This window comes from Ailuropoda melanoleuca, chromosome 14 (genome assembly GCF_002007445.2).
Source record: "Ailuropoda melanoleuca isolate Jingjing chromosome 14, ASM200744v2, whole genome shotgun sequence".
Lineage (NCBI taxonomy): Eukaryota > Metazoa > Chordata > Mammalia > Carnivora > Ursidae > Ailuropoda > Ailuropoda melanoleuca.
In genome coordinates, this window is record NC_048231.1 from 17,680,344 (window position 1) to 17,692,823 (window position 12,480).

The 12,480-nt window shown below is 58.3% G+C and overlaps 1 protein-coding gene across 1 annotated transcript; it reads right to left on the bottom strand.

Annotated features, from left to right (window-relative positions):
- Nucleotides 1-6,102: 6,102 nt before the first annotated feature.
- On the bottom strand, nt 6,103-10,720 carry NGB (neuroglobin). The gene is made up of 4 exons (XM_011233744.3): nt 10,392-10,720; nt 8,838-8,949; nt 7,935-8,054; nt 6,103-6,578 (listed from the first exon to the last, which is right to left on the bottom strand). Exons 1-4 carry the CDS (start codon nt 10,478-10,480, stop codon nt 6,444-6,446), a joined length of 456 nt encoding a protein of 151 aa, XP_011232046.2. The 5' UTR covers nt 10,481-10,720; the 3' UTR covers nt 6,103-6,443.
- Between the last annotated feature and the right edge of the window lie 1,760 nt (nt 10,721-12,480).

Here is a 12,480-nt window from a genome sequence, read left to right on the forward strand (position 1 = left end):
CAGAGCTGCTAAGGGATGAACCAACCTCCCTAGGTTGCGTGGCTGGAGCCTCTGACCTTGCTTCATGTCTGTAGCCCCCAAGGCCTTCCCAGGCCCCTGTCCTCGCAGGGGAAGGCCCGACAAATACTGCCTGGTCCACTGGAGAGATTGGGCGGGGGGGAACTGCCTCATTCTGCTGTGGGTGCTCTTAGAGCCTCCTGGGCAGGAGCAGAGGACTTCCGGGTCGGGGAGCCACCCATGAAGCCCTGAGCAGCCTCCCCGGAGCAGCAGAAGCCCCGGGGCGAATGCTGGCCCCCCTGAGTGGGCCGTTGGCTAGACTAGCTGCTGGACTTGAAAAGATGAAGGCCACTGGAACAAGTGGCAGACGGGGCTTAGGTCTGTGCTGGCTGCGTCCAGCAGCACGAGGGCAGGGGGACATGGAGGAGAGGCTAGGTCTTGGGGACATAAATGGGACTGCCAGGTCAGGCCCGAATGGGGTAAGAAACACCCTCTATCGAAGGCTACTTATGTCTGCTGTTGTACCCGCCGTAAGTTGGGGGAAAATTCCCTGCTCTGGGGGGGCTGTGTCCTGGCCTGGGAGACCAAAGTTCTGGCCTTCCTGCAACCGAGGCTGGTCCCGAAAACAGGGGTAGGAGGACAGCTGCTCTGTCTTATCACTGAGTGGGGCAAACTCAGCTGGGGGACAGAGGGAACGGGGCTGCAGGCGCCGGCCTCCTCCCTCACCTTTCCCTGCGAAGACAGGACAATCTCAGGGTGGTCTGATGGCTGCTGTAGGACCAGGGGCCTTTTTCTAGGATTTTCGAATCCTCGTCACAAGAGCTGCCTCTCAGGCTCTCCTAGACAGCCTCCAGGGCCCCCAGATCGCAGGCCCTGGGCCAGTGCTTGGTTCAGCGGACATTTCAGGGCCCTTCGTTCAGGGAGAGACAAAGAAGCTGCAGAGGGCGGGCTATAGCCCCAGGCATGTCAAGTCAGGAAAGGAAGACCGGATTGGTCGGTCTTCTCTGTAGTCAGCAGGCCCGCAGGACTGGAGGCCTAGAAGGTCGATAGAGCGGGGCTGGGAGTGGGGCTGTGGCACAGGCCAACAGGGAGCCAAGAGGGAGGCCCAGGACCCCGATCGGACAGGGCTGTGCCCACTGGGGCCCTGGAGCCCCTGACTGCATGCCAGGCTGCACTGTGCCAGGCTGTACTTTGCAGGGCTGTGGAGGAAGCAGGAGGGCCCTGGGCTCTGGGAGCCTCTGCCTGGAGGCCAAACCTTGGAGCAGTTTCGGGCTTCTCCAGGGCTGGCTCTCCACCGCCTAATCCCGTCCTGCTGGGGGGAGCTCAGGTTTGTCCCAAGGACACTCCGAGCTGGCCAAAGCCAGGTTCCTGAGTCGGCTCTGGGGCAGGCCCCGGGGAACCCGGGGGGCTTACAGGAAGGCCGGGCACAGTTTTCTCAACGGAGCTGCTTTCTGAACATCGGATGTCCCCTGCGCCCTGACCGTCTGGCAGGGCCCCAGCCGCAGGTGCCGCGGTTCTCCAGCCTGGCTGCGAGTGCGAGTCTCCTGGGAGAGTTCAAACAATCCCAGTGTCCAGGTCCCATCCCCAACAACCCAAAATTTCTGGGGTGGGGCCGAGGCACCGCTATTTTACAAAAGCCTCCCAGGTGACTCTAGTGTCAGGCAGGGTTGAGAGGGCAAGTCTCTCGTGGATGAAGAAGACAATCGCAGCCTGGCACTCCAGAAGGGGGGGCTTGGTCTCGGCACCCCACGCTGTGTCTCCCCTTGGGGAGTGTGGGCCTGCAGCCCATAACTAAGTACAAAGCCATAGGCTGGGAAGGCCTCCAAGGAGCTCAAATGTCAGGTGCGGGTAGGTCATCAACAGGCCCAGACGTTTGTCTTCTGTCTTTGAAGCAATTGATACCTAGAGCCGGCACAACTTCCATTATAATCATCTTACTTTGTAACAAGGACCATTGTTTGGGCTGGAGGGACACACACAGGGCCTCAAGGATTACTTCTGGCTAAAACGTCCCTGTGAGCAAGTCCTGAAGAGTCACCTCTGCTCGCCCCTCTGAACACAGAGCCCAAAGTGGCTTTCACGGCAGCCTTCCCATTTGGATTGCAAGAGATTATAAATGCAATAAGCCAACGTATATGGCGGATGTCAGCAGGGTCAAGGGCTTCGAAGAAGGGTGGGAGTGACTGCAGATGGGAAGGATCTGGAGCAAGCTTCTCTGGGAATGAGATGTGGGGGCATGTGCAGGCTGAACAGAGGGGTTGCGGGGCAGATCTGGAAGGAATAAATCCAGGGTCCTAGGTAGCGGGGAGCCGGAGCACGCAGCAGGGTGAGGCCGTCTGGGAGGGCAGCAGGACCCTGGGCTTTACTCCAGTGACGTGGAGGCTACTGGAGGATTCCTAGTGGGGGAGAGATGTGATCACCTTAGGCTCCAAGGCGATCACTGCAGCCTTCGGGTGGGGACGAGGTGGAGGAGAAAACCCCATCAGGGATCTGCAGGAGGCATCCAGTGAAAGGCCATGGGAGCTCAGACAAGAATGGGTGGGGAATGAGGAGAGAGACGGAGAAGTTCCAAATAGGTCTGAGGACTCATGGATGGATGAGGGTGGGGTCTGAGAGAAAGGGAGGAAGTGCGGAAGCTCCCAGTTCTTCTGCCTGAACGGCGGGATCAACGGGTTTACCAAAGCAGATGCTGGAAGCAGCAGGTCAGGGAACATACCAGGCTCTACTTTGGCGGTGTTACACTTGAAATGCCTAGTAGGGACGTTGGGCAGGGGGCTGGATACGGGTCTGGAGTAGGGGGGCATTAGGCTGGAGACGGGTCCCGGAGTCATCAGCAGCTGGGGTGTTGAAAGCACGGGACCGGCTCAGACCTGCGCAGAGGACCAGAGGAGGGCCTGGGGAGATGGGAGGCGAATCTGCAGGGAGAATGAAGAACGAGCATTGAGGAAGGAGGAAACCCGGGAGACCTTGGCATCTGGAACCCAAGGGAAGAAAACAACTCAGAAAGTAAGCAGGGAGCGCCCAGCGCTAACTACACTTGACAGTGATTACGGGGCACAGAGGAGTAAGTTCAAAGATGCCCTGAGAAAGCATCAGCCACGTCAGAATGCTGGAGATGCCACTGGACCAGTGAACTGGTTTCTCCCATAAATCAAAGGCATGGGGCGGGGGCTGGCCAAGAAGGAGACATTTAAAGGACCCAACCAGATGCAACGTGTGGTCCTTGACTGAACAAACCACCTGCTAAAAACATCAGGAGAATCTGGAATCAGCCTGGTCATTAGGCGATGCTGAGAGAAACTGCTCGTCTTGGCAGATATGTTGATGGTGTGGATTAAGGTGGAAAAGGTATCAGCCACAAGTTCCCATGGAAGACTTTACAGGTGAAAGAGCACAAAGTCTTAGACTCGCTTTTAAAAACTCTCCAGCAGAATAAAGGGGGTGGGGGAGGTCTTGAGTTGCTCAAGTCGATGCTGGGTGAAGGGAACACGGAGATTCACTAGACTCAGAATTTTGTGTATGTGACATTTTTCTATAAGAAAAAGTTTAAAAGGGAGGAGTGATCCACTTTTCCAAGGCTGCTGAGCAGAAGAGCAAGGTGAGGAAGGGACTCTGGCTCTGAACTGGGCAGGGCGGAGGTTCTGGGTGAGCTTGGTGGAGCAGATGGGGGTGGGGGCAAAAGCCTGAAGTAGGTTCCCATGCTCTCACAGGAATGGAGAAAATGGAGAGCGAAGACCTTTTGGAAGAGTTTGGCTATCAGAGGAAGTAGAGAAGCAGGGTGGTAGCTGGTGAGGGAAGGGGTGAGGGAAGGGGTGAGGGAGGGGGTGAGGGAGGGGTGGCTCCTTGTAGAAGATGGGCGATGTGGGCTGGCAGAATGTGGAGGAACACTGGAGAGAGAGAGTTCAGGGCCGAGACGGAACGGAGGAGGAAGGAACCACCCCCCCACCATAAGCGCACACACACGCACATACACACACACGGAGACACACGCACACACACACACACACACACACACACCATGCTGAGGATGGCTCAAGCCCCAGGCCCAGAAGGGCGTTGGGCCTTTCCAGACGTTTGGGAGCTACAGGCCCGCGTGGCCCCCGAGTCTCCGCGGTTCCTAGGTCTCACCGTGGAGGAGGCCCTCCCTCCCCGGAGCCCCGGGCTCGAAAGAAAATGCTTGTGGTGCCGCAGTGGGGAAAGCATTCCCAACACTCTCCAGACTCAATGTCTGCAGTCACACAGCCTGGCAGGCTGGTCCCCAGAGCTTCGCCAAAACGAGCTCCTGCTGGGAGCTGGGGGGGCCCTGGCGGCAGCAGCAACCCTGATCTTGGCTGAGAAAACTGAAGCCTTAGGACAAGGGCAGGGGGCCGGGTGCGACCCCTCCAACCATTCACAGCCGGGCTCCAGGGCCCCACAATCCTGTTCCCATGAGGCCCACTCTTAATGCTGCCGCCTGTCCCCATGCCCCTGGCTGTTCTCTACCTCCATCTGCCCAATCCTCCTGACCACACACGCTCACACACGCTCACACATGCTTACACACGCTCACACTTGCTCTTCAACTCCAATGTACACCCCAGCTAAACCCATTTAATCTCTTTAAAAAAACCCAGTCTGGGATTGGCACTAGAGACCCTATATATCTTTGGGGCCCTTTGCTGCTGTCTTGGAGCCTGGCCCCCTTCTATCCCTGGCCTCACCTTGTCCCCCAGGAGGTGGGCTCCCAGATTTCTGACCAGTAAACTACTTCAGACCAGGGATTAGTGGAGAGGTGTATTATAACAAAACAACCCCAAATGTATAATGACACAAACACAACAGAAGTTTGTGTCTCTTTCCTATGAAATTCAAAATGGGAGTCCTCGTTCCACAGGATGGAGAAGTTCCTGGGTCCCACCAGGCACTTCCGATTAGTGGGCGCTCTCCTCCAAGCAGCAATTCAGGGACCCAGGCTCTTTCCACCTTGTGGCTCTGCCACCTTCAACACATGGCCCTCAAGGTCGCTGTAAATCTGCATCAGGCTAGCAGAGGGGTGACAGAGCACAGGAGAGCATGCAGGAGTTTTGGGGGATCAGCTCTAGAAGTGGTACACATGTCCACACATTCCATTGGCCAGAACTGGGTCACATGACCCACCCAATTGCAAAGGAGGCCGGGAAATGTAGTCTGGCTGTGTGCCCAAGAGGAAAAAGAAGTGAGTTTGGTGCCCTGCCCGCCAGTTTCCATTACAGACCCCTAGCTCCATCTCCTCCCCCGGCTTCTGGCCTTCCCTGAGCCTCTCCTTTCTTTTATGCCCACCCTGGCCTTGGCCCTCCTAACCCCATCCTCCCACCCTGTCCTAGGCCCCCTGCCCTGCAGCTTCATCTAGCCACAAGCCAACACCCAAGAAAGCACCAGTCCTGGCAGGTCAGAGAGGCACACAGAACAGGTTTATTCCTCATGAGTTTATACAACCACGGCACAGAGCAGAAGGTTAAAGTGCAGACAGCTTGGGGCAAGAGCGGAAGATCTCTCCCGCCACTCTCTCTTCTATCCAGCAGCCTACATCCAGGCACACACCAGGTATTAAATGTGGGGAGCTGTGGCCCCACAGTCGGTGTGAGCAGCGGCAGAAAGGAGGCTGGAGGGAGATAAGACCCAGCCCTGCTGGAGGGGGGTAGTAAGGAACAGCCACCAGAACCCAGGCCCCTTTGGAAGGAAATCACACCTCCTTCCTTGCGCTTCCCCAGCCCCACCCCTCCTGGCTGGCTGGCTGGTTCCTGCAGAGGGTTACTAAAGGAGCCCCCAGCAGCAGCTTGAATGGGGGAATGGGATACAGCAAGAGAAAAATCTACTCTGGCAGGGGGCATCTGAGACCCAGATGAGGTCAACTCTCCGGTCCTCAGCGGTTCCCTTGACTACCTGCTCCCACTACCTGGGATTCCACCATGAAGGCTAAAAAAGTCCCTCCTCTTTACTGGTGAAAGGCAATGCCCCTGGGAGAGAAAAGCATGGAAGGCAGGCAAAATGGGAAGGTGCCCGAAGCTCAGCCACCCACTCCCCTATTGGCCCAGGCCCACCCAACGTGGGTGGGTGACAAGCACCCATGCTCTCAGAGCTCTCCACCTTCCCAGTCCCATGCCACCTCTGTGACCAAAACACTGCTCTCTCCTAGAGGAGGGGGGTGTGCCAGAGGGAAGAGAAGGCAGGAAGGGAAGAAGCTACTGGGGGTGCGGGGAAATCCAGAAGCCCCTTCCTGAAGGAAAAGCCACCCATCCCTGTCTACAGTTGGAGGTAAGGGCACAGAGACCCAGTCCAGCTCTATCACCTCTCCAGAACAGCCAAGGGGACAAGGACCAAGATGCAGGGAGGCCTAAGGGAGCCTGGGCGACCACAGACACAGAGCGACAGGCAGACACAGACCGACGGGGGCCTCCAGGTGGAGGCTGCTGAGCAGCGGCCGCCTCTTACTCGCCATCCCAGCCTCGACTCATGGCCTGTACCACGGCCCCGTAGAGCTGGCTCCAGGCGGCCCGCACGGCTGGTGTGAACGCGGGGCCCAGGCACTTCTCCAGCATGTAGAGCAGGGACTCCCCCACCGTCTGCAGAGGCAAGTAGCACCGTGTCATTCCTGAAGGCCGGAAGGCACCGCTCCATTCCACAGGTAAGAAAACTGAGGCCCGGACCTTTCTTCTCTCCTGCACAGTGTCCATGCTTCCTGAGCAGGCTTGTGCGTACCACATGGGACCCCCTCTTTCCCCTTAAATGTGAGACTTTATAGTGAACTATGCATTTCACTCCATTCCCAGCCTTGCAATCACCCCATGGCTAGGGCCAAGGCCTTGCCTGGGACCCCCTGCTCAGAGCAAGTAAAGTCATTGCCCCCAGGCCTACGTTTCATCCTCTGCAAGGCTGCACTCGAGGTGTGAAGAGCCCAGACTCTGAAACTAGACAGACCTGCATTCACTTGTTGATTCTGCCATTTATGAGCTGTGTGGCCTTGAGCAAGTTTTGTGACCTCTCGGAGCCTCAGTTGCTTCATCAGGAAAACAGGGAAAGTGAAAGTTCCAACTCACTGGATTGCTGGGACTAGCAAAGGAGGTCATCTACAGAAAGCACAGCATCTGTATACAGTAGGCCTTCAAGAATAATAATGGCTCTCATTTGTTACCGTCAGAACAAAATATGGTTTACTTATTCCACAAAGAGTTACCGGACATCCACTAAAGACAGACACGGTACGAGTGCCCGAGATAGAGAGGCCAAGACTAACTCGGTCCCTTCCTCAGGGTGCTTACCATCTGGCAAGGGGAGTGGACTCTCCGGTAGACTCGTCACGTCAGCGGCCCCCGGTGAGCCACACCTCGAGGCTTCACGCCCCCTGAGTGGGGTCCCTCACCCTGAGCCGTCACCACGGGGGATGCAAGCAGGGGTCGGAAGAGGGCTGGCACTCTGGGGTTCTGCACTCTGGGGACTCAGCTGGCACTCCGCAAGGAAGCTCAGCGAGTCCACCACATAATGAGATGCCACAGGGAGAGAGACCCTGAAGGATGACAGGCCATCTTGGATGCAGCAGCCCCAGCTGAGCTCCCAGACGAGTGTGGTCCATGAGTGCCTCCAGCCCCACTGCGTGGAACAAAAGCACTGCCCCACTGCACCCAGAGAGATCGAAGTTATTTGCTTGGGATGGTTTTATACCCAGCGATAGGAAACTGAGCAGACTGGCTAACCCCAGAGGCTCTTTAACTTTCCATGGTTCTAAGAGAAGCCACACTAGGGAAGAAAAATAGGAGGCTCAGAGAGGTCAAGGCAGTGCCAGGGGTCACACAGCACGGAAGTAACAGCTGCAGCCCCCCAGCCCTAGGCATCTGAAGGTATGGGAATGGAGAGAAAGAACCGACAGACAGGGAGCACTGGGAGAGTGGTGGCCTTGGGGCAGGAAGCGCCCCTTTACCCACCGAGAAGGAGCTGAGCTTCACACCCACTGCACGGTGCCTCTTGCCCAGGCCAGCAAGGTACTCCTCCAGTGAGGACAGGTCCTCTACATTGGTCACTGCAGTGTCAATCACGAGCATCACCTGCCAAGGCCAAGGGAACAGTGAACCGGAGAGACCACAGCAATCCCACCTGCTCACAACCACAGTCCGGAACCTGGGGGTCCCAGCCAGTAGTAAGAGAGGTCAATCAGGACCCTCAGTTCTCCAGGATCAGAAATGCAAGGCCCCAGGGCATCTGGCTGGCTGGATCGGTGGAGCGTGTGACTCTTGATCTCGGGGTTGTAAGTTCGAGACCCACGCTGGGTGTAGAGATTACTTTAAAAAATAAAATAAAATCTTAAAAAAAAAAGAAAAAAGAAAAGAAAAGAAATGCAAGGCCATCTGTGTCTACATACATTAGGCACTCAACATGTGGCCAAACTGCTAATGAGGCAGCTCCTCTCCTCTGAGGGTCTCAAAGCCCTAAACATGGCAGCAGGACCGTGCTGTCTGCCCCGGACAAGGAGAAACTGAGGCACTGTGAGAGTCACGAGCCTCTACGGGAACCCCAGCTTGGTTGTCATGTTGTCATAGGCAGATGACCCCTCGTGGATCAGTGCCAACACCACCCTCAGGAACCGGGGACAACGCTGAGGGTGAGGATGAGTAGGGACCAGCTGGCTGAGCACAGGGGGCCCCAGGCTCTGCCCAGCTCAGCACAGACGGCAAGGAGCAGACGCCTCTGGCATGGGGTGAGGATGGGGGGGCAGCAGAAGGGGAATGAGGCCAGGCCAGGGCAGAAGGAGCTTCCCCTAGACCGAGTCTCTCATTCTCTCCCAGGAGGGCGTTCTGCTGGATCTCAAGGCCATTCAGCCTTCACCTCACCTTCCTGATGTGGTCCAGGAACTCAGGGGACGACAGGCAGTCCTCCGGGCTGGAGAACTGGCGGCAGTTGTACTGGAAGAGCGGCAGAAGGTCGGGCTCCAGGTCAAACAGCCTGTGGGCGGAGGCCCAGACGTCAGCCCTGCGGTCCCTGTAGGCCCCAGCCAGCCCCACGAGCCCTGGCTCCCAGTGGCCCGGCCCAGCGGCGGTGGGGTGGGGTGGGGTGAGGGTGGGGAGCAGGGATTCAGCTGGAAGCCAGAACCACCCTCCAACCCGGCACTGACCCCTTTGCCAGCTGTGCTGGTGCCCCTTTCCCGCCTCTTCCACTGGCTCCAAGGGGCACCCTGAAAAGAGCAATGGGTCCCTAGGCCTCTCATAGGACCCGGCATAGAGCAGCCCCTCCACAAACAGTTCAGAGGCCTGGGACAGGGAGGAGTCCTCAAATAGGAAAGTCCTTCTCTCTTTTTTTTTTCTTTCTCTCTCTTCCTTCCACTCTTGGGTCCGAACCTCCTAGTCTCATCATGTCTGCAGGGGCTTGGGCCAGTGATGATAACGGTGCTCTTAAGAACTCCTTGCACTTACTGGACACTGAGCACTTTACATGTGGTTAACTTACGTATCCCTCACAATCCTAAGCAGTAGGTACTGCTGTTACCCAATCTTACGGAGGAGGCAACAGAAGCCCAGAGAATTTAAGTAACCTGCCTACAGTCACACAGCTCCGAAGCAGCAGAACCACAGAGGGTCCCTAAGCCCACAGAGAAAACAGCGGCACAAGCAGAAGCTCTTAGTCCCATCTGAGAGGGCTCGTTCGGCTTTTGTGTCGCCTCACAAATGTATTCCCCCTTTGAGGAAGAGGTTTTGCGAAAGCCTCCTCAGAAGTTCTGGGCCGGCTTTGGGAGCCAAACCTCCTGAGAAACCATGGTGACAGAGCACTGCCTCTGGGGATGACAGAGGGGTTACCTAGAGACTTTCAAGGTAAGGTCGGAGACTGGCCTCCTTTCCCCTTGGGGTCTGCGCACCCCTCACCCCTCTCGCCATGTGAAACATGGGGGTCTGTCATTCCTTCCCTGGTGGTTCTCTGGTCCTAGCCTGGTCCCTTCCTCGGAAAGGTTTATCCTTCTGTTGGCTGCTGGCCGTGTCACTCCTAGGGCCTGGACCACGCTTTGGGTCCAGGAGGCCCGGCACAGCCTCCCCGCAGGAGCCCTCGGGGCACCCCTTCAGGCACCACCCAAGGGCCGAACTCAGGAGCAGAGCCACGGAGGGGGCGCAGCGCGGAGACCAGCGCCTCCTGGCCAGAGTGTAAGGAGATCCGCCGGGGAGGACCCCCGCCCGCCCCTGGGGAGTCGCCGCAAACGCGCCCCCCGCGGGGGGGAAGCGCACAAGGGGCTGCGCCACCCGTCGCCCTGCCCGCTCCTCTGGCGCACATCTGGAGGCGCCCCGGCGCCAGGGCAGCGGACCAATCTTCGCTCCGCTGGCGCCGGTCCAGTCGCCGGGAGCCCATTCCTGGCGAGGCACCCGGCCACCCGTACCCCCGGGGCCTCGGGGAGCCCTCACCTGGCGAACAGCACGGTGCCGTGCTCCAGCGGGCTGCGGCTCACCGCCCGCCAGCTCTGCCGGATCAGCTCGGGCTCCGGGCGCTCCATGCTCGCCCGGCGACGCGGGGCGCGAGGCTGGGACCCTCGGGGCGCGGGCACCGTCACCGCACGTGCCGCGCCATCTCCGCGGCGACGCGGGCCACTCTGCGCCCCCTACGGCCCTCCTCCCCTCAGCCGGGCGGGGGCCTTCGCCGCTCCCTCCCCGCCCCAGGTGGAGGCGCCCCGCCGTGCCCGCCCGGCTGGCGCTTCCGGGGACCCCGCTCCGGCCGCTGCGCCCTGCGCCCCGCGGCTCCGACAGCGCCCCGCCCCGCGCCGCCCGGCCCGGGCGCTTTAAAGCAACCGCGGCCCCCGCCCCCCGCCGTCCGTCAAGGCTCTCATCTCTGGGCAACCGGCTGTGGCCAGGGACGACCTGGTGGCCCGGGAAACGCCTGGCCTTCAGAGCTTCACAGAAATCGTCGAGCCGCTCTGGGCCTCAGTTTTTCATCTGGAAACTGGTGATGATTTCCCCCCTTGCTGGTTAGGGCTCCAATTGAACTTGATCACTTTAGGTAGGCTCTGCCTGAGCCGCCTCTCCACAAGCTTCCCTCCCGCGCTACCTGGAGGCATTAGAGTTTGCCACCCCCTTGGCCCAGGTTTTTCCTTCTGCCCCGACGTGGGACCAGGGGATGCGAGCACCAGCCTGTGTGACCAGGCTGAGGCTGGAGAGGCCCTCTGCCCTACTCTGGGTCTGACCAAAGCATCCCCCCACCCCCAACCCCGTCCCTGCGCATGGGGCCACCAGGGCTCTCAGCCTTAGGGACAGGCCCAGGACCGCAGCCATTTCCAGCCAAGCCTGGGGGTTCTTGAGACAGCATCTTAACAATCTGTGAGCTGCAGTTCTGGCCCCAGCTCTGCTTGGCCAGAACCAGGTCTAGGGCACAGCAGCTGTGACCACAGCGATACCTGGACACTGAGCGAGTGAGGTTCCAGCATTCTACTATTCCGTGATTCAATGGACTTTTACAATTTTTAAGTAGAAACTCGGGTAGTGGAGTCTCATGCTTGCCATTCAGGGTGTGCAGTTGACCACCTGTCAGGCCTAAGCCTTTCTGTTTCTCTCTCTCTTTTTAAGGGGGTACGAGAGGGGGAGGGAGAGGGAGAAAAGAAGACTCCCCGCTAAGCAAGGAGCCCCACAGCCGGCTAGAGCCCAGGACGCTGAGATCATGACCTGAGCCAAACATCAAGTTGGAGGCTTAACCTCCTGGGCCACCCAGGCACCCCAAAGCCTTTCTCTTTTAAGCATTAAAGTTCCTCCAGCCCCAGCCCAGTGCTAGTGGCCCAGGCTTTGGAGAGCCAAACCCTCATTTATCCTTCATTATTTCCAGTCCCTGAGCCTAGCTATTTCCTCTCATCCTCCCTACTTCTTTCAGTGTCCTCAGTAAGGGGGTCAGGTAGTGGGGTCTCTAGCAGCCTTTCCACCCACCTCCTTTGGTTCCACGGATACAAGATGGTATTTGGGCAGTGGTCATGGACAGGCTGAGGCTCCATGCCCAGGAGTTTGGAGTACACCCTATTCCTTTCTTCCCCGTGTCCCCACACATCTCTGGGGTCTCCGGGCTGAGCAGGAGAGCAATGGTAAGGCAGCCTGGCTTGTGTCCTAAAGAGTCCAACCGAGATCCCCAAGTAAGAGCACAAAGGGACTGGGGGCAAAAGGGAGAGGAACGCTAGGTTACTCCAGGACTAGATTTCTCATTTGGTATCCATGGCCCTGCAGCCAGGTCAGCCGGTCATGCGGGAAAGGCCACATAGGTCTCTGGTGACTTTCACCTTTCAGTGCCCAGATGCCCTGTGCTCTGTGCAGGCCACCTGGCTTATCTAAGGCTTCCCACTCCACCCAGTGTGCACTTCCTGGCAATAGTCTATACTTGGGACCCTCTTGCCTCCTTTCTCCTTTGGACAGGGTCTGGGTCTGTTAATTGCCGTTCATGGCTTTAGCTGGTAAACGGTGGAGTCAGCACTCACTCTGCCCATCTCAAGCCAGGCGGGAGGAGGGAGCTAAGTGCCCTGTG